General features: G+C 42.8%; 1 protein-coding gene across 1 annotated transcript in view; it reads left to right on the top strand.

Annotated features, from left to right (window-relative positions):
* Positions 1–21299, top strand: part of atp6v1ba (ATPase, H+ transporting, lysosomal, V1 subunit B, member a) — a 52951-nt gene that overhangs the window by 14122 nt on the left and 17530 nt on the right. The window contains exons 2-9 of the mRNA XM_042009814.1: positions 7790–7845; positions 7982–8080; positions 10302–10395; positions 10923–11000; positions 12626–12765; positions 16987–17088; positions 19437–19534; positions 19717–19840. Of these exons, the coding sequence (XP_041865748.1) occupies positions 7790–7845; positions 7982–8080; positions 10302–10395; positions 10923–11000; positions 12626–12765; positions 16987–17088; positions 19437–19534; positions 19717–19840 (791 nt within the window). The remainder of the gene's footprint in view (positions 1–7789; positions 7846–7981; positions 8081–10301; positions 10396–10922; positions 11001–12625; positions 12766–16986; positions 17089–19436; positions 19535–19716; positions 19841–21299) is intronic.

The raw sequence follows: 21299 nt of genomic DNA, 5'->3' as shown, positions 1-21299 counted from the left end.
AAAAAAAACATCTTACTGGCCTCACGAACACAAAACAAGTAGACATAGAACTTGTCAAATCAAATCAGATTTGATGATTTGATTTGATTTTCATTTTGTAGACGACAACTTTGTCCCCATCATCCCCCACAGGACACGGTATTACTGGTCCATGTAGTTCCTGGTAATAAACAGCTTCAGGGACTGATGCTCCTCTCCAGACACTGTTCCCACTCCTCAGTAAGAACAGCAGCTATTGGCTGTCCTAGAAGTCGCTAATTAGCATCATCAGCCTGGTACATATAGTTATAATGGATGCTGCCATAAAGAGGGATGTAGTGGGAAAGGCAGAAATTTATAAAAAGACAACCTAAAAATGTTTAGAACAGCTAAATAAAAACATAAAATAAGATCATTCTGTCAATATTTTCTTTATTTTTTAGTTTATGTGTAAAGTGTATTTTGTTTTTTTAATTAGGAGTCTGGAACATGTCACAACACTTTAAATATTTTGTCCACACTCTTCATTAATAGACGTTACTGTGACGGTAAACCAGCAGGATCCTCCAGCAGCAGCTTTTACGTTTCATTTCCAGCCTGGTCATGAAACAGAGGTGAACGTCGTCTGAATGCAGCTGCTGCTGCTGCGAGAAGACCAAGCCTCGTATGAGAGGGTCTGCACAGCACCGCTCCTCGTTGGGAAGATAAACTCCCTTCATTCACCTCCGTCTCCAAAAGTCTCCAATAAAACCAGAAAAACTCGCTAGAGGGTCTGAAAACTCGCTAAATATAGAAACAAAGCCGCTAAGTTGGCAACACTGAGGAATAATAATTTCCCCAAAGACCCGCCTCTTTCCACACATTATGGGCTCGACACACGGGAGACGACAGCGACGGCGGCAGTGTTGCGCATCGCGCTCTCCGATCGCTTTTCTCCAAGAAATGTGATTGGTTATGATATTGGAGGGAATTTTGACCTTTCAAAGCAGTCTGTCACATAGAAGGCATGAAGGATGAAGAGTCGGAGGATTTTGCTAGAATTGAGGGAAATCTTGCTGTTGACTCTGCTGAACAAAAGAAAAAGACAAACCTGGGTTCATCCGATTTTACAAACGAGGAAACAGCATGGTGAATATCATCATTTGATGGCCGACCTCAAAGCTGACCCAGATAAATTCAGGGCCTACTTTCGCCTGAGCCCTGAACTTTTTTCCCAACTACTCACTATGGTAACCCCCCAAAATAAAGAAGATTCACACAAACGTGAGGGAACCCATCAGTCCTGAAGAAAGGCTTGTAATCTGTCTGAGGTAAGTAACTTAAACAGTTCATTATTATTATCACAGAGCACTAGCATTTATATTTTAGCTCTTGCACAGCAAAACATAATTGTTTTGTGAATAATGAACAACACATATGACAAATGTAATTGTGCATATTGCACTTGAACCAAGGAGGCACCATTTATAAAATGTAAACAAACAATGCAGAATGTGTGCTGCTTTTTTTTTTTCTTTCCAAAAATGAATTTATAAAATAAACTTTCCTTTGTCTGCACTAGAAAACAATTACAGGGTGTAAACTTTGTGCAAAAATGTGCAATATTACTGCACAATATTTAGATGAACTTTGTGATCCTTTAATTGTTATTTTCAATCATCAAGAGCACTCTCATTATTTCCATTTTGGCCTCAGATTTTCGGGCTCCTACATGCCGTCTGAGAATGGGCAATAGGCTTTGTAAGAAGAGCTCATCTTCATCCTCAGCAGTATGTTGGATTTGGGCACAAAAATCATCCACCCTGCTGAGGATGGACTCCTCCAAGGTCTGGTCGGGCCTTCTCCGTTTCCCGGGTTGGTCTTCTGAGTAGATCTTTGTGGCATTTGCTGAGTTGACAGGTCAAGGCTGCTGGAATCACTAGTGGTATCACTGGTTGTAGTGTGCAGTAGATCAGCAGTCCCACCATCTTCATCCTCTGTCACAGGCACCAGGGTCAATGCTACCTCCTCCTCCTCCTCCTGTGGGTCATCTGCAGTCAAGTTGCCCCTGGGATCACGCTCCTTTATACAGGGTTCTAGGAAGGACATGACGTGGAACTATTTCCATATCCTCTGATCACCAGCCGCCGAGCCACTTTACTTATTTTTGAGTGCTTTGCGGGTCCTCATGAAAGTATCTCTGAGGTTTTTCCAGCACTTTTTCACCTCTTCACCTGTGAAAACAAAGTCTAAATAAGTCAATACCATACTTGCATAAAAATATATGAACATAAAAAAAAAATTTAGATTTAAGTCAGTACAATACATTTGTTACTATGTTACTGCTGTTCACTGTACCATAACTTTATATTTTTTATGCATTTCCTTCAGATTCCTTGCAACAGGAGATTCCTTTGCCGCTACTGGGTTCAACTACCGTGTGGGAAGCTCAACAACTGGAAAGATTGTGGAACAAGTGTCACAGGCCATTTGGGATGTGCTGCAACCTGAGTACATGCCAGAGCCAACAACGGATGACTGGAAAGCCATTGCAGAGGGTTTTATAAGAAGATGGAATTTCCCAAACTGCATTGGTGCACTAGATGGGAAACATGTTGTGCTGCAAGCTCCTCCGTCCTCTGGCTCCAAGTATTTTAACTACAAAGGCTCCCATTCCATTGTCCTTTTAGCTGTAGTTGATGCTCACTACATGTTTAGGGTCATTGATGTGGGAGGATATGGGAGGAACAGTGATGGGGGCACTCTGTCAGAGTCTCCCTTAGGGAAACGTTTGAGGGCAGGCACACTGGGCATACCTGAAGACGCCCCTCTACAAGGTGCAGAGGACCTGGGGCCAATGCCACATGTACTTGTGGCAGATGAAGCTTTTCCCCTCCAATGACACATCATGAGGCCATATCCAGGGAGACAGCTACAAACAAAAGAGAGGTGCTACAACTACCGCTTGTCTCGCGCCAGAAGAATAGTCGAAAATGCTTTTGGCATCTTTCTACCCAGTGGTGAATGTATCGCCGTGTTCTGAGTATCTGCCCAAAAAAAGCTGATTCTGTCATGAAGGCAACATGCGGCAAAATGGAGCAGTAGAGAGGGGGACTCCACCGTCACCACCCACTGACAACATGAGAGATGCTGGTTTGGAGCCCATCACCCAGACTGGTTCAAACCACTCAAGCAGAGAGGCGGCTTCAGTCAGAAAAAAATACTGTGATTACTTCAACTCACCAGCTGGTGAGGTGCCATAGCAACATCATATAGTATAGATGGGCAGACACATTATATTTTTTTGTGTCTGTGGTTTTTTTTTGTTCGTTTTTTATGGTATGGATAATATCTTGAGGACTTTTAATTGCTATGTTATATGGGAAAAGTGACGCCACATTATCAGTTCAAAGAGTCTTTATTGTATGTTCACATAAGTTTAATAAGTCTCATTAACTGTTGTTGTATAATGTACCTAACCAATGGAATACCTGTACATGGTTTATTTTATGTGTACCCTTTACGTAATATTAAACACATTTGTACGTTATACTTGTATACATGTTATTTAACTGAAAATTTATCACATTTATCATAAAAGTTAATATTGTTCATTACATACAGTAAGGTATGCATAAACTAAACAAAGTTTGCAATGCTAATATAAAGTAGCTTACAGAAACGTAAGATAAGAAACTTACCAGACAAGTGTACCCTGGTGCCAACAAGTTCCCATGCAGCTGCCCTTTTATTCACATCTCTAGTTATTAAGTGAAGTATCATAAAGTGTCGGAAAATCAGACACAGCTAATATGATCTGTTCCTCCATAGACGGCACTGTCTAGCCTGCTCTCATTGGTCAGTCAATGAAAACCTCTCTGGTTGGCTGTAGTGCCAGACGACAGCGACAAAAATGGAAAATTTTTCTATTTTCTTGTGTCGCGTCGCAGGCCCCATGTGCACGTCTACATGAACGAGCGCAACATTTCACATGCACGAATGTCGCCTGTCGCTTGGCTGGAGGAGGGCAGCGATTTTCACCTCAATACGCAGGTTCCATAGAAAATGAATGGACGTCGCCTCCTGTGTGTCGAGCCCATAAAGGCGGATTTATGGTTGCGCGGCGTCTGCATCTGCGTAACCGCCGCAGGCTCAGTGTAGCTCCACCTTAAACCGGATTTATGCTCGTGCGACGTCTGAGTGCGGTCGTTTACGGCGTAGCTGACGCTGGTGAGTTTGCTTTCGTACTGTAGCGTCGTTTTAGTGTTGTGTTGCATTTTCTCCTCCTAACCTGAAGGTGGCAGCAGGGGTGGGATGTGCTGGTAAACTCGCCAGGTTCATTTGATGGTTCACTTCAGTTCGGTGGTATTTTCTGTTTTGAAACAACAATGGCGTCCAGTACGGTTCGGTGTCTTTATTAGCTTGTGGAAGAAAATGAAGAAATAATTCAATCAGCCTCTCATCAACTTGATCCACTGGTTATTTTTTTTAAAAACGGTGTTACCCATGGATGTATTATAGAACTGGATAACGGACTGAAAATGGCGGCCCATTCATTTCTATGGAAGTTGCTCACCCAGCGCATACGCCGAAAAAGTTCTCAGGCTTCCGGGTTACTTCCGCATATTGGGCCCATAGAGCATGCGCAGTAGTGTCACCTCCCATCATGCTTCACGTCACTGTGAACGAGCAATGCGCAGCCCAGTGACCTGATCCAGCGACGCGCGGTCACGACATTAATCTGCAGTATGAGAGCTGTACAAACTCAGATGATGATTTTCTACGGCACACGATCGGACCTCGATGTAAAGTAATGATATAATATACGTGGAAAAAGTTGTGTAGTAATTGTTAAAATGATGGTTTGTTTTAATCTGATGAATTTCTATATGGGATTCGTAATAGCCCAATATAAGTCAGTCTATATTGTATATTTGTATAATCCCGTGTCAAATTTTCACGATGACTTACAATTCCTACCTTTATTCATGAATAATTTCAGGCACGTCTTTTGTAATAAATGTTAGAAGTCCTTGTTAATGCATTATTTCATTGTGCTACCCATGCATATTCTCTTTATTTTTCTGCTATTCCCTGGATGACACCAAGATTATCAATTATCATTAAAAATTATCATTTTTATTAAAAGCTATATATTTGTAAAAGATAATACCTCCAGAAGGTATTTAGACGGATGCAGAGTGAAAGTATAGCATTTCCTTAAAAACATATATTTAGCCTTAAAAATAAATCTTATTTTGGCGGGTTTGACAAAAAGATTTCCACAGCATTCAACATACAAACAGACGTGGAGATAGCCACGTTTCTCCTGGACCAGTTAGCTAACTCGTTTGCTAAAGTAGCCGGCTACCTACCAGCTGTTATTTTTCTGCCGTCGTAACTACAACCTAGAGCTAATTAGGATTTAGGTCACAATACGTTTAAAAACAGGAACTATCATGCATGTAATATCAAACATTAAGAATACAAATGTATTAAGTTACTCGATATCAGAAAAAAGAAACTTAACTTTAACTTAACTTTTACGAACAGCTTTCCCATCATATTGAAGTCAACAGCCGTCCTCCTCGCTCCCGACACAGCATGACCGCGCTTCGGCAGTGCATGTGCACAGCCGTGACGTCACCGGAGAAATAGAGACTTTTCTGTGGCTTTTATGGCCTTTTGAAAAATAATTGACGGATTAAATGTCCATGAATTAAAAATATTGAATAGAAAGATTAGTAATTAGCTGTGTTTAAAGCTGAAGACGTCCTGTCAACAGTTTTACAGCCGTGTCTTTTACCATTGTGGCCTATGGGAAAAATGCTTTTTGGGCCCCATGGGATTTTTTGTTGCAGTACCACGAGTGGCCACTGGGAAAAATCGGCGTGCCTGCCATTTTCAGTCCGTTATCCAGTTCTATAATACATCCATGGTGTTACCACACAAATTCAGCGAGAAGATCCAGATATCCGGCAACACGTGATCCCAAACTGGCCAATCACAAGGGGGTACCTCCGAGTAACCGGCTGCGTAGCAGGGGTGCACGTCAGGTCTGGAAGAGATGCGGTCGAGCCTTCAGAGCTACGCTGAGCCTACGGCGGTGACGCAGACGCAAACACTGTGCAACCATAAATCCGCCTCTAGGCCAGTCAGTCACAGTGGTATGGTGTCAGATTTAAGCCATAAGTCTAGGTGGCGCAGTAACACACCCACGATAAAATGACACTCTCTCACACGCGTAGATATTAACTTTGCGCGCACAATCTAACTGTCTCACACACGTAGATATGAAGTCTGCGCACAATCTAACTCTTCAGACGCTACACTACAGGCTGCGAGCGAGGGTGTCAGCTCTGCGCAAGCAGGACTCCACCTGCGCGCGCTCTCTTTCTCGCCGTTTATGCTCGCGAGGTGAAGTTCTGCGCGCGCGGAGAAAACACTTTTGACACTTGGGGGCAGATCAGGAGACGTGGGGGGGTTGAGCCTTGTCCTTCTTATGATTGGTCACTTTCAGCCCCGATCCCGCCCTCACGGACATCATTTTTTTTCCTGCAAGACAATTTCCGGTCATTCGTCGGCCACGTACGTCATCGCGGTGCGCGAAGTACTGTCCCAATTCACAGAATTTGAAGGACCCTCCGAATCCACCCTTCGAATCCGCACTTCGTTTGGCCTCAAACGAAGGCTGCTGGTGATGCATCCTTCGCGGCCTCTTTTCTCCCACAATTCGTTGCGCACAGGACGGTGGCGAATCAGCAACCTCAGAAGAGTCGTATTAAGTTTAAATAAAGTTTTATTTAAAAAAAAAGTTCGTTTTTTTTAACTACACTTTAGTATAAACGTTACAAAACCAAGTACATTTAAAGCATGTTTGTTAAATGGTGACATTTAAATTCGGTAATATTTGATATTCAGTTACTTTTAAGGGGTTAATGAAGTGTGTACCGGCTGGAAAACAACAGAGCCTCAAACCGTGTTTTTTTTTTTCTTTTTTTTTTTTTTTTACTGTCGGTGTTGCCGCTCCGTGTTCAGCGTCTATTGACGTTTCCTACGAGTAATTTCTGAGGTTTAAGTGATTAAACGTCCTGTGTTGTTGCTATGGGAAATTCTTGTAGACTAGGTAGGCTGTCCCATTTCACGAACGTTAAGCAGACTTCGAAGTGTGTAGACTACGGAGGACACTCTGTAGCCTACGTAGTCTGCGCACTTCGAAGTGTGCAGACCCTGAATTGGGACACAGCTATTGGTCGCAGTCTGGAGCCCTATGTTGAGGCGTCTTCTGGGGAACTTTTCCGTCAGCAGTGTCTCTTTCTGTCCACTCATCTATTAAGTTCAGTTCTGAAGTTATAACATGCAGCACTTTTCACTTTTGTTGTTTTTAACCTGTCCTGTCCAGCATCTTGCCAGCAGAATGACGGTCTGGTTGCTGTGTTTTGCTGAACAAATTTGCTTTCCAAGGGGAGGTTTATGGGTATAAGGCTGCTCTTGATAATCTGATTTATTTATCTACTTTGAATCATGGAATTTGTGTAATCTTGGTGAACCTCACCGGAGGGGACAGAAAAATATTTATATTGATTACTTTTAATGCATTCTTTTATGTAATTATTTATTTTTGTTGTATTCCCAGAAATGAATACAGTAATGAGGAAAAAACTTGTTTCTTTCATCGTGTAAAGATGAATCCGTGTAATTGTCCGCTTGGTGTTTGCTTGTCATTTGCTGAGTGTTGACATTTAAATCTGTAAATTTCTCTATGTGGGACTATCATCACCCTGATTAGTCTTTTCACTGACTCTTCGTTGATTGTCTTTCCCTCTTTCAGCGTACTCCACCGTGTCGGGTGTAAATGGACCTCTGGTCATCCTGGATAATGTGAAGGTAAGACACACAGCAGCTACTCAGCTAGCTGCTGTCAGTAGTTTAAATCACCACTTGGCTTGTGTTAGGGGTGTCATTGTGTTTTACTTTTTTACTTGCATCTCTGATCTAAATGTGTTAAAAATGTTTGATTTAGTTCCCCAGATATGCTGAAATCGTTCATCTGACCCTCCCGGACGGCACCAAAAGGAGTGGGCAAGTTCTGGAGGTGATTGGTAGCAAGGCCGTTGTCCAGGTGAGAAACAGAACGTGATGACTTAAAACACCATACTCAATCATTTCAACCCTTACAACTCCGCTAGATCAAGAATATCGTTTTAATCCTTTAACTCTCTTTAGCCTGAACACCGAAGGCGGTGCGGAGGCCTATTGAGTGTGTCTCAAACCGCGCACTTACATGAGTGCACTGGAAGGTAGTGCGTAGTGCGCACTAAGCACTACCTTCTGTAGTGCACACTATCGTGGGTAAGTCCTGATCCAAATTGAGCACTAACGTTTTGCACTTACCGGTAGTGACGTACCAGCTTAGCGGCGCCGCTCCGTTAATATACTTTTTTTTTCTTCCAAAATCCAAAATCACATCAACATACGTGTTTGCATGTCATACTTTTATGCTAAAACAGCTTTTAAATAAGCAAAGATATCTTAACTGAATTAAAGTACTTTACATTATACATCTGTTTTCATTGCTGTTTACACTGATACCGTTCACGTCTGGCAACAGGAAACCGATTTTACTAGAAATCATCATTCAAAATATGAAATGCAGTAATGACGCTAAAACGGAGATGCAGAAAACATTTTATTTAAAATTTTAATTAAATCATTTCTCTCTTGCTGCCTCCTCTTCTCCACAGCAGCGTCCTAGCCCGCAGGGGATAAATGCCTCAGTGCCACTGCTGGCTCGGTGGTTTGATGCCACAGTGACCTACGGTGAACACAGAATGGAAGGTTATATAAAAGCAAACATTATTATATATATGTACTTTATGGTTACTTTGCAGACGCTTATCTAAAGTGATGTACAATCAGCTACGGCTTCGTCAGCGGTACCAACGAAACGGGCCGGTTCTCTAAACCAGCGGTGTTTCCTAATCAGTTTTCAGATTAAGGACCATTTCGTTTACGCCAGAGACCCCGCAGTGCTTAATCTGGAGGTTCAACAATAATGAATAAACATACGGAACCTATAGCATTAATCTTTTTTAACACTTATAGCCCATCTAGATCCGCGAAATCGGCTATAAAACTGCTAACATTTACGTTGCTAACTTTACTGCAACCTCCAACAAATGATCAGATCCATAACTGTCATTAGGGATAGAAGAGATAAGAAACATGCTGCAGTTTATATTAGAATTTTGATCAAATATCTTCATACTTACAACAGTTGAAAATACTCTCCGCATGCTTCGGTACCGCTGAGTCGGTGGCTGCCGGCTCTGAAAACTGGTTGAAAGTCCCTCCCCTTCCGCTACGTCAGCAAGATGGCGTCCGTTTAGTGCGTGTAGTGTCCATCGTTTCGCACTAGATTTTTGGCCGAGTTTAGGGCAGCATCCGGGTACTTTCAGTGCACTGAGTTTTTACTGAAATTTCTGTGTCAGCGCACTAAGCACTTAAATGTAGTGTTCGAAGTATAGAAGTGCGCGGTTTGGGACACACCCAATGTGTCTGTAGTGTTTCTTCTTCTTTTGACAAAAGAGGTGCATCTTTGGGGTCACAATGTGCTTGACAGCACCACCTGCTGTAATAACCCTTCAAACTCCACCAGATCTCCAAGGTCCCCAAGCACCATCACTTATATCATCATCAGTTTCTATCCCATCCAGGAGGTTTACAATCCAGCCACTAAATGTAGTTTTATTCAGAGACTCTATCTGGTAAATCCACAATGATCCATGATAACAGCATTATTTATCACATTTCACCATAAAAACATCACCATCACTACTATGTTGCTAAGAGACCTCTATTTAGACCTGGACATGATGATGAAGCCACTTCCTGTCAGACTTTCCACCAATCAGAGAGCTTAGATTGACGGTAACGTCCAATCAGGAGCAGCCAAAGATCAACCAGTGAGCAGAAAGTTCTATGTGTGTGTGAAAAGAAGAAAAATAATGCTCCTCTATGGCTGGAATAAAGCCAAGAAGACGTTTCTGATGCACGGTGGCGCCACAAAGCAGCTGAGCTGGAGTTGGTTTAGTGAGGATAGCAGGTAAATAGTAGCAGGAATAACTGGAAATGAGGAAAAAGTGGAAACATGGAAATAGTTTCTGTTGTGTGTTTGTTTCAATAACAATATTTTTTCTCCTGAAAGCCAAGACTTGAGAGAACGATGAGATGAGAAAAGGTTTGGTCACTGTTGGTCTGTGTGTTATTTCTACAAAGTTCTGTTAGTAATAAATTCTGCTTTCTTCTTCTGGTCATTTGCTGCTTTGTGTGTTTTGTTTCAGGTGTTCGAAGGAACGTCCGGGATTGATGCCAAGAAAACCGCCTGCGAGTTCACCGGTGACATCCTGCGTACCCCGGTGTCTGAAGACATGCTGGGTATGATCAGCTGATTGGCACGACAACGCCACATTCAGAGATAAACCTCTGATCTCTGCACAGTTCAGCTTTAGTTTACTCTTACCCCTCCATCATATTATCTGTTTGACATACAGAAGCCTGAGCACTGCATTTCCTCCCTTTGTGCTAATTTAACTTGAGTAAAAAAGAAGATCAAACCTTTTATCTGAATGTCCTTGAACATTGTAATCAGTGTGATTATCTCAGTACAGCACAAGGTTACAGAGAAGCAGAAAGAAAAGCTGTTTTTGTTTGTGAAGTATCATTAATCGCGTCCCTGAATTTCTAATTATTTCTACTTGTGGTTAAATGGGAGCCATCAGAGCTCTGCTTACAGTATCTGTACACAGAATAGATCAAACATGGTGGAGTGTCCTCTAATACATTTTATTTACTGATGATTTTAGTAATTATCCTTGAATTTAATTCCACATAAATCAGATAGTTTTTCAAAGGAAGAGTTGCTTTTTTTTTGCTTGGTTTAAAGGAGAAACTCTTCGTTTCAGGACGCGTGTTCAATGGATCGGGTAAACCCATCGACCGTGGACCCATTGTTCTGGCTGAGGATTACTTGGACATCATGGGTATGACCTCTATAAGCTTTTTTCTGTTTTATTAGTGGAACATTTTTTCTTTGGCTCAGATTTTTTTTAACCATAATGCTGAATGCTAATTTAATAACATGTACTTTCAATATGCAGAAAAAAATAACATTTTACAAATATTAGATGTGAGTTGCACATTTTCCTGAAATAATCTCCCTGTTTTAAGATAAACTGAACATCACAGTTATTCCCCCCTCTTCCCTGTTGGATCAAAGCTGTGGGGATTTGTTTGTTTCAGACAAAGACTTATTCAGACTGAGGCTGTCCACATGGCACTGAAGCTGGTGCAGTTGTGAAAATGGTGGCAGAAACTAGGAGAAAGGCTTCACCATCCCCACAAAACCACTGTAGTAAACACTGAAAGGCTGTGGGGGGCGCTATGATGATTCAAGAGGAACACTTAAAAGCTAGAACAAGATGAAGGCTCACTGCGCGTTGCAGGAAGTTCACACTGGAAGAAGAGAAGATGGCTGAGGATTCACTTGTTTGGACTGATGAAGAAGTGGAGCCAGGACTGTCTGGAGCAGCACCACAACACAGTTGGTCACAGATGCCATTATTGTTGTTGTGTTTGGCGTGTGTTCGTCACACTGACGCCATATCCTTCAGTTGTGCGGTTACACTGTCCTGACGGGACACAGACCCTAGAGGTTTCGAACCGATCCACCTTGGTATCTGGTTTCAGATGGTCGGTTTCATGGAGGCTAATGCTGTTTCGTGGGGATTAAAGGGTCGATTGCTGAAATTCTTTTGCAGTTTTACTGTAATTCAGCACCGTGGGGACGGCCCCTGAATTTTGCAGCCATGTCAGTTGCTTAATGGTAGGGGTGTTGAATTTAATCATTTCTACTGTGCGGAAATCAATGGTTCTGCATCGATGCAGCAACAAAACATTACTGATTACAAGTCATTTATATATTCTGCTGGCGGCTGCTGCAGCAGCGCAGCAGATCTGAGGCTGAATCTGTTACGAAACCTTTATTTAAGAAAAGTATCAAACTAAATAAACATACTTAAAATACCTCAGTATCTTACTGGAAAAATTTCATTGTGAAATCACGTAAGATGGATAAAAAATTAGCTAAGGCTAACATCTATTGAAAATTTAGAAATTTAGAAATAGAGATTTAGAAATCTCTATCCTCCTCAAGCTGGAGTCTTGCGGGACAAGATTTAACGAGAATGACGGCTAATGCGTTAAACACCGTTCAATGGAAACACCTGAAAATCGCAATGGCACTTTATCGAAATGTTAGAAATATCACTTTTATTTTGTGAAATACTGTCATGGAAACGCAGCTAGTGATGAAGAGTGGTGAGTGAGATCCTCCAAATGCGACCACGCCTCTACAGAGGTCAGTAAGTTTTCAAAGAAATAAACTAAATAAAAGAAATAGACTGTGGATGCATTAAAAGACCAGGTGATGACACCTTTAAACGTTTATCAAATGACTGTAGATCATGAGAGCATCATGAAAGATTAGTAACTAAACACCAAACAGACTTGGGTCAGTATTTACTTTAACTAAGCTATGCTAGGTCCAGTTTAGGATGAGGGGGTAAAATAACAAAGTAAGCTAAAACTATTTTCACGTACCTTCCAGGTCAGCCTATTAATCCTCAGTGCCGTATTTACCCCGAGGAGATGATCCAGACCGGCATCTCAGCCATCGATGGCATGAACAGCATCGCCAGAGGACAGAAGATCCCCATTTTCTCTGCTGCTGGATTACCCCACAACGAGGTGAGACTGTCCCACCACTAACTTCTGGTCTCAGGGTTTCAGTGCTTCTCAGGCCACAAATGCAACATCTTACAAACACATCTTTTCAATTAAACCAAATCCTAAAACAACGTCATCTCAGGGCACTTTACATACAACGAATTAGAGCCAATTCAGACAATCGGTATTCATACAAGCCAATTCGTAACCAGTAATAGCCTAGTTAAGAAACCAACCGATTGCAATGAATATCGATTTCGATTCAACCCCCATCCTGAGCTGCATGAGGTGACCGTGGGAAGGCTCTGCCTCCCTTTGGGAACCACATGTACACCTGCAGTCTGAGAGCAAAGTGCTCTGTTGATAATATATGGAATATATGAGGTCTTTGATATGCAGTGGCGTCTGGCCATGGAGAGCTTTATATGTTGGTAGGTTTTCAGTGTGGTGAGTACCCGGGACTTACAGGTGGCAAGTTGAGGGGGTCCCTGGGAAATTTATTGGGTCCCCAGGTAAAAAAAAAAAAGTATTTATTTCTATTTCTTATGTTCTTCTATTTCTTAAATTGTAGTGTTAAAAATCTTTGATGGTGGTATGACATGACCATTATGTTTATAAATAACGGTGATATTCATGTATGTATATGAAACTTTAAAAATAAAAATCCAAATCTGAAAAGGTCACATACCAATAACTACTAGCAATAACATCTGCTGTTTTATTCTGAACACAGATCAGTCATACCGTATACCAGTTCAGAACATCACTCTTCCTGTAACTGATGCCACTGGTTTTATTATGGAAACAAACCAACAACAAACAACATTCACCATAAACAGCTGCTGCTTCTTATTCACCAACATCATCTATGAAGTTCAGTGTGTCAGAGACACATTGTTCATCATTGTCTCCTACAATACGCGCCTCCACTGCTCCTCCACCCGCCTCCACTGCTCCTCCACCCGCCTTCGCTGCTCCTCCACCCGCCTCCACTGCTCCTCCACCCGCCTTCGCTGCTCCTCCACCCGCCTCCACTGCTCCTCCACCCGCCTTCACTGCTCCTCCACCCGCCTCCACTGCTCCTCCACCCGCCTCCACCCGCCTCCACTGCTCCTCCACCCACCTTTACTGCTCCTCCACCCGCCTCCACTGCTCCTCCACCCGCCTCCACTGCTCCTCCACCCACCTTTACTGCTCCTCCACCCGCCTTCACTGCTCCTCCACCCGTCTCTACTGCTCCTCTACACGCCTCCGCTGCTCCTCCACCCACCTCCACTGCTCCTCCACCCGCCTCCACTGCTCCTCCACCCGCCTCCACTGCTCCTCCACCCGCCTTCACTGCTCCTCCACTCGCCTCCACTGCTCCTCCACCCGCCTCCACTGCTCCTCCACACACCTTTACTGCTCCTCCACACGCCTCCCCTGCTCCTCCACACACCTCTACTGCTCCTCCACCCGCCTCCACTGCTCCTCCACCCGCCTCTACTGCTCCTCCACCCACCTCTACTGCTCCTCCACACGCCTCCCCTGCTCCTCCACACACCTCTACTGCTCCTCCACACGCCTCCCCTGCTCCTCCACACACCTCTACTGCTCCTCCACACGCCTCCCCTGCTCCTCCACACACCTCTACTGCTCCTCCACACGCCTCCGCTGCTCCTCCACCCACCTCCACTGCTCCTCCACCCGCCTCCACTGCTCCTCCACCCGCCTCCACTGCTCCTCCACCCGCCTTCACTGCTCCTCCACTCGCCTCCACTGCTCCTCCACCCGCCTCCACTGCTCCTCCACACACCTTTACTGCTCCTCCACACGCCTCCCCTGCTCCTCCACACACCTCTACTGCTCCTCCACCCGCCTCCACTGCTCCTCCACCCGCCTCTACTGCTCCTCCACCCACCTCTACTGCTCCTCCACACGCCTCCCCTGCTCCTCCACACACCTCTACTGCTCCTCCACACGCCTCCCCTGCTCCTCCACACACCTCTACTGCTCCTCCACACGCCTCCCCTGCTCCTCCACACGCCTCCACTGCTCCTCCACACGCCTCCACTGCTCCTACACTGCTCCTCCACCCGTCTCTACTGCTCCTCCACCCATCTCTACTGCTCCTCCACCCGCCTCCACTGCTCCTTCATCCGCTTCCACTGCTCCTCCACCCGCCTCCCCTGCTCCTCCACCCACCTCTACTGCTCCTCCACCCACCTCTACTGCTTCTCCACTCGTCTCTCCTGCTCCTCCACCTGCCTCCCTTGCTCGAGAACTCCACCCCACTGGTACTAAATAAGCCCGGGTGTGTTTCTGGGACTTTAACTAGGACCAAACTGACTGTTTTTCTGGATCGTTCCATTTCCAGCTTCTTCTTGTTCTTGTGAAAAACCTAACTGTCCTGAAGCTACATGGAAATGAAAAGATCAGTTATTTCTAGCTCCATGGATTTTTTATGTTTGTTTTCTGACCAGTGTACAGATTTAAGTAGGACAGCTTTGGAAATCACCCCAAAAGCAGAAAAAAGAAGAAATAAATAATATTTCTAGAAACCTTCTGTTTTATTCTGTGAAATCATATTGATCGATCCAGTCAGCCGGAGCTGTCCAGGACCATTGAATGCTGTTGAGTGACAGGCCGTCGGCTCTTCATGAGGCTCTTCAGGGAATTTAGAAAGTAGAATCCGTTGACCCTGTATTCTTCTCTTCAGTCTCGTCTATGCCAGTAATCAGGGACTAAATGTAATGCTGCTTTCACTGAATGATGGAAAGCATTTTCTAAAAGTAACAACTGTGTGTTTCTTTGTCTGTTTTGGAAGATGTTTTAATGGCCTCAATTATATGTTCTTAAAACATCCAGAAATACCCCCCAAAAAAAAATCAGCTTTGAAGGTTTATTAACTACTAACATTTCTCTCTTTTCTTATTTATACATTTCTTTTTTCTTTTTTTATGTGGGTTTGCATCCTCATAAGAAAAGCTGGAAGGAAGTAGTGAATATTAGCATGTGCACCCTTGGTTCTCATTTTTGAGTCTCCAAGAAGTCTTGACTCGGTTGAATTGACCAGATCCAGTTATGTTTAGATCACATCCTTCCAGTGGTCTTAATCTGCTCCACCTTTGATTCTTCGGTGACTGTATACAACCTAAAGATACCACTCTTTATGTCAAACCCTCACATAATTATCATTCTTGTCTGTGCAGGCCTGCTAACGCTACAAAATTTTTAACTAAATGTTTTTGATCAATAGGCCACCACTTAATCAGACTTAGGCAAGTTTAGCTTATTTCAGACATAAAAGCAATTCAAAATGCTTTACATAAAACAACATATAAAAACAAATCCAACCAGCGAGAACTGTTACTCAAACCTACCAAACATTCATCCATTTTTAGGATTTTAACCCTTTAAATAACAGTTTGATTATTTGAATTATTGCATTATTAATTAAAAATACAAAACAAAGTATTTTTATATAATAGATACCAGAGTCATTTCATTTAGAAGAAGTTTGGAAGTCGTGACATTTGACGTTTTTACTGGTGAAAGAGGTTTTGTGAATTCTCAGGATAATTTTACATGAATATTTAATATCAATGAGTCCAAAATGTTTACCTGCTTGGTTGCCACGGTGTTTTCCAAAAATACTGTTCTTTTCCAGAGTTTGTGTAAGATTCTCGTTAAAGCAGCAGAATAAACGTGCAGCTCATCTGAGGTTAGTTTCGGAGGTGCTAAATATATTAATGATCTGTTTTGAACCACAAAATATGATGCATCAAAGGGCAGGTGCTCCCAGCCTCTGCTCCTGGAGCTGCACCCTTACTGCTTCCTACAGAAAAGCTGCCCCCTTGTCCTCCCAGTGGACATGTACATAAATAATAATCCCAAAAACTTGCTTTTATGAACTAAATTTAAAAAATCTTAACAGCTGCAGCCTCTTTCTCGTGTCTTTGTCTCCCAGCAGAACTCACGTTTCCAGCACAAGAATCCATTGATGTTGCTGTTTTTCCTTTTTAAAACTTTCTTTGTTGTGAAAAATGATAAATTACACTCAATATTTTTGTTTTTAGTCAGTTTAGTCACCAGATTGATCTCCACCAACTTAAACTAAGCCTACTCCTCAACTACTAAATATTAACAAGCATCAGTTGTGACTTTTACTAGAAACGTTGTAGGAAAAGGAAGTTCTGGTTCAGGTGGTTTTTTAACACGGAGACTTGTTGAAAGTCTAATGCCTGTTCGTCCTTCTTCCAGATTGCTGCTCAGATCTGTCGGCAGGCCGGCCTCGTGCAGAAGTCCAAGGACGTGATGGACTACAGTGCAGAGAACTTTGCCATTGTGTTTGCAGCCATGGGGGTAAGCAGACACACTGCATCTTCCTGCAGCATGAAGTTCTCCACACCCCCACCCAATCTGAGGCACTAATCCCCCTCTTAACCCTGACGTGACTCTCTCTCCTTCCCGGCTTTCTTTTATTCAACAGGTGATTTAACCTTTAAGTCCTTCTTGTTACTTCTGCACTTGTGAACAAATCCCTCCAGCCATGCAGACAGGTTACTAATTCAGCAGCCCTTTTAACAGTGACAGCCAGGTCGTATCAAGTTCTCTGCTTCTCAGCTGCTCCTCCTGGCTGCCGTAATGCCTCGATTGTGACAGCTTGACCTCCACACACACTAAACACTATTGCTAAATGCTAATCCATCCCTCTTCCACATCCTATTCAGGTTACTCTGTCAGGAAAATTGAAAATGCGTGTGAATAGGGATTTATACCAGTCAGAACAGGGATATGCATTTTTAAAAAGAGACACCACGTCCACTAACGGCCATGCGTCCTTTAATAGTGGACAAAAAAGAAAAAGACCTGGCCTTTCACGTTTCATGTTCTTCTGTTTCAGCAACCTGCTGTTTGTGTTGAATTATTTATTGTGAACATTTTATCAACTAGTTCCATGTTTAATTCTTGTGTTCTTCTCAGGTTTTCCCTCTTCTGGTGACCTTTGTGGCCAAAAATGTCCACGCACTAAAGCTGTTCGTCAAACATCAATATTCAAACATTTTTTTCTGCTTTGTTTCCCCAAATCTGCTCTGCTCAAAGCTACCAAACATGTTATCATGTTAAGACTTTTAACCCTTTAAATGACAGTTTGATTATTTAAATTATTAAACATTCATTTAAAAATCCCACAAAACAAGAATCATTTTCTCAAGTGTGAATTTATTTTCAGATTTTCCTTCATGGCCAAAAATGTCCCATTGACTTCTAATAAAACTCCAACTTTTAATGTGACAATCATTCCAGTTTTAAACCAGCCATTCCTTAATGTCCGAGAAGTTTGATATTTGATTTTTACTGGATCCACCGGATTCAACTAGTTTCCCATTACAGGCAGACTCACAAAATACTTGTACTTTCTCCACTTATTGTAGTCATGGGACCACCAGGGGGCACCAAGAAGGATTTCTTTGTGTGTTTGTATGTGTGAAATTAAATTAAAGTGTTGATTTAGATGTTTATTAGGAAATTATTTCACACATACACAACCAAAATGGTCACCAAACAAAAACAATGGACCAGAATGAAGAGCAAAACTAAAGAGTTAAAACTAAAATGCCAAACCTCTCCCTGTTCGGGCTCTTTCTAGTCCAAACATCTAGTTACTGCAACATGTCAAATCTAGTGTGAATGAGTATTAGTTGACTTTTGGATATAAGTGGAAACATGCAACACCTGATAAATTAAACAAGGCTTGTCACTGGCAGCCATTTACCTTCTGCTGGGTAGAGATGAGTGGAAGTGAATGTGTCCTCCTGGTCTTTATTTAAAACCTAAGTTATTTTAAAAAATGATCAGATCTGAAACGAGTCACAGCCAAACTCTGTAAAAGACACACAGATCTGAAAGGTTGGACACTGCTGGCTGTCCTTGATAAAAACAACCGTCTTCGATAGCGTACACTCATTGACAGCATCACACAGCAGCTGCAGATTGTATGAAATCAACATCCAAGATTTCATAACAGAAGGATGGATCCATGTTTTCATGATGTCTCCAGCAGATTCTGAGCCTAGCATCTGAATGTGGAGCTGAATCTCCATCTTCTATTGTCCAGTGTTGGTGAGTGTGTGTGAATTGTAGCCTCAGTTTCCTGTTCTTAGCTGGCAGGAGGAACCCGGTGTGTCTTCTGCTGCTGTAGCCCATCTGCTTCAAGGCTGGACGTGTTCAGAGATGCTATTCTGCAGACCTTGGTGGGAACCAGTGCTTAATGGACTTCCTGCCTAAACGTTGCTGCCATGTGATTGGTGATGAGTTACTAGTGTTAACAAGTGAAAGGGTGCACCTTTTAAAGTGGCTGCTGAGTGTATATTTATCTACATTTCTAGAAACTGGTGCCAGATGAGCCATTCCTGTTTGCAGAGTTCTTGTGAAAAAGAGGTGAAGAGGAAATCAGATGTCAGGAGAACCTTCTGGCACCGGTTTATTTTGTGGCCAATAATGAATGAAATCTCTAAATCTTCTTATTTTTTTCCTTTTCCTTTTCTAGCAACCATAACTAACCTGCCATTGTTTTAAACGTCTCCCTCCTCGTGCATCATGCAGCTGTCCCAGTTTCCTGTAACGGTTCACCATGGAGCACCAGTCTGAATGCTGCTCATGAAAAACTGTCCAAAATGCTTCATGAGCTTGTATCACCTGTGTCTCAGGTCAACATGGAAACTGCTCGCTTCTTCAAGTCCGACTTTGAGGAAAACGGCTCCATGGACAACGTCTGCCTCTTCCTGAACCTGGCCAACGACCCCACGTAAGATCGACACGGCTCAGTTTTACACACAGACTGAGGTGGACGGCTAAAAATGGCAAACTTATGGAATTTTAAGAATTTACTTTATATTTACATGACAAACTTATTATTTCATATTTAAACGTCCCATTTTTCTTTTACATGCACAGAAGAATAACTTTTATTATTCTTTGACCAATCAGCATTGAGCGCATCATCACGCCGCGCCTGGCGCTGACTACCGCAGAGTACCTGGCCTACCAGTGTGAGAAGCACGTCCTGGTCATCCTCACTGACATGAGCTCCTACGCCGAGGCTCTGAGAGAGGTACAGAAGCAGCTCATTGTGACTTTCACCACTCAAGTTCCCTCATTCGTCTGCTGTTCTTTCTGTGTGTGAGAACATTTCCATGTTCAGAGTTAATTTACCACCTTGTACTTCTACTTAAATATAAGAACAGCCCAGACCTGCATACACAGAATCTCGCGGTTGAACAGAGAAAATATCTTTGCAGGTGTCATAACAGGACGTCTCAGCTTCTGCATACATTCTTTATCTTGTCAAAATAATCATGTCAATATTTTTTAACTCTGCGAGATGCTGGCACCCCGAGCACCATCACCTATCTCATCATCAGTGTGGGATTTATCGTCTGCCGTTTACTGACTAAACTGCTGCTCTCTTATACATGGGGGTTTTTTGTCCCTAGGAACGTGATAAGTCTCGTTTGTAGGACGGCGTTTAGGACAGTTTGTACAAACATCAGATAAATGAGGGCCTAGTTCTTGGTGTAGTTTGGTAAATTGAGCCCGGTTCTGCTCGGTTAGGATTGTTCTGGTGTACGATGACGGCATTTTAAGTCAGAAAAAAGTGCAATTCAGACATTTAAAACGGGTTTTAATTTAACTCGTAATGTTTTTAAAAAGGTTTTAGAAACACTTGAATGACCACACCAGTGTAAACCAAGCTAACCAAGGGGATAATGTCATTCAGTACTTTCAGAAGTATTTGAACTTCATTATTATCTGCTTGACCTGAACAGAAACCCCTCACCACCACCACTCTCCCCTCACCCACGGCTGTCCTTTCTTACTATCTGTCTGTAATATTCCTTTTTATGTTCAACAGTTAGGCATCTCAATACATCGGCAGCACAGTGGAAGTCTTTAAATGGTGCACGTGCAGTTGGCTGTCTTGTATTTGCCGTCTATAACCTTGGTTGATGTTTGGCTGCAGCAATAGTTAAGCCTGAGGGATCTTGTTGGGTAGTTGAGCCCTAACAAAGAGCCAGGACATCATCTTTTTCTTCTGTTCCCATTCACACGTGAAGGTTGAGTTATGCATGAAGCTGCATTTGTTGAGCGCGCTGCCTGCCCATCAACCTTTGAATCCTCACATGAATGGGATGCATTTTTCCTGAATTCACTTGACTTTTGGAACAAGGCTTTGCTTTTGGTCATTTCTGTGCAGGATCTGAAAACAGAAAGCAAGGTTTCCAACCAGCTGTCGTCCTCTTCTGAAGCATAATGAAGCAATGCTCTGGAAGGAAAAAGGGTTTAGTAGAATTTGTCTCTATCAACTATTGCTCAGCAAAAAGGCAGAGTCAAAATGAATCTGATTTTCTTTTCTGTTGTTCTGGAGTTATTTTCTGTTCTACAATCCTTTTACCTCAAAGTCTGTTTGGAAAGATCAACAGCATCCAAATATCCATTAGCCTTTAGTTTAGGGAATAAAAGATGATTGGAAACGGAGCTCTAAATAAACTCCGACCAACCCTCCAAATGTG

Source organism: Melanotaenia boesemani, chromosome 16 (assembly GCF_017639745.1).
Source record: "Melanotaenia boesemani isolate fMelBoe1 chromosome 16, fMelBoe1.pri, whole genome shotgun sequence".
NCBI lineage: Eukaryota > Metazoa > Chordata > Actinopteri > Atheriniformes > Melanotaeniidae > Melanotaenia > Melanotaenia boesemani.
The sequence above is the reverse complement of the archived record's forward strand: the minus strand, read 5'-3'. Positions and strand labels throughout refer to the sequence as shown.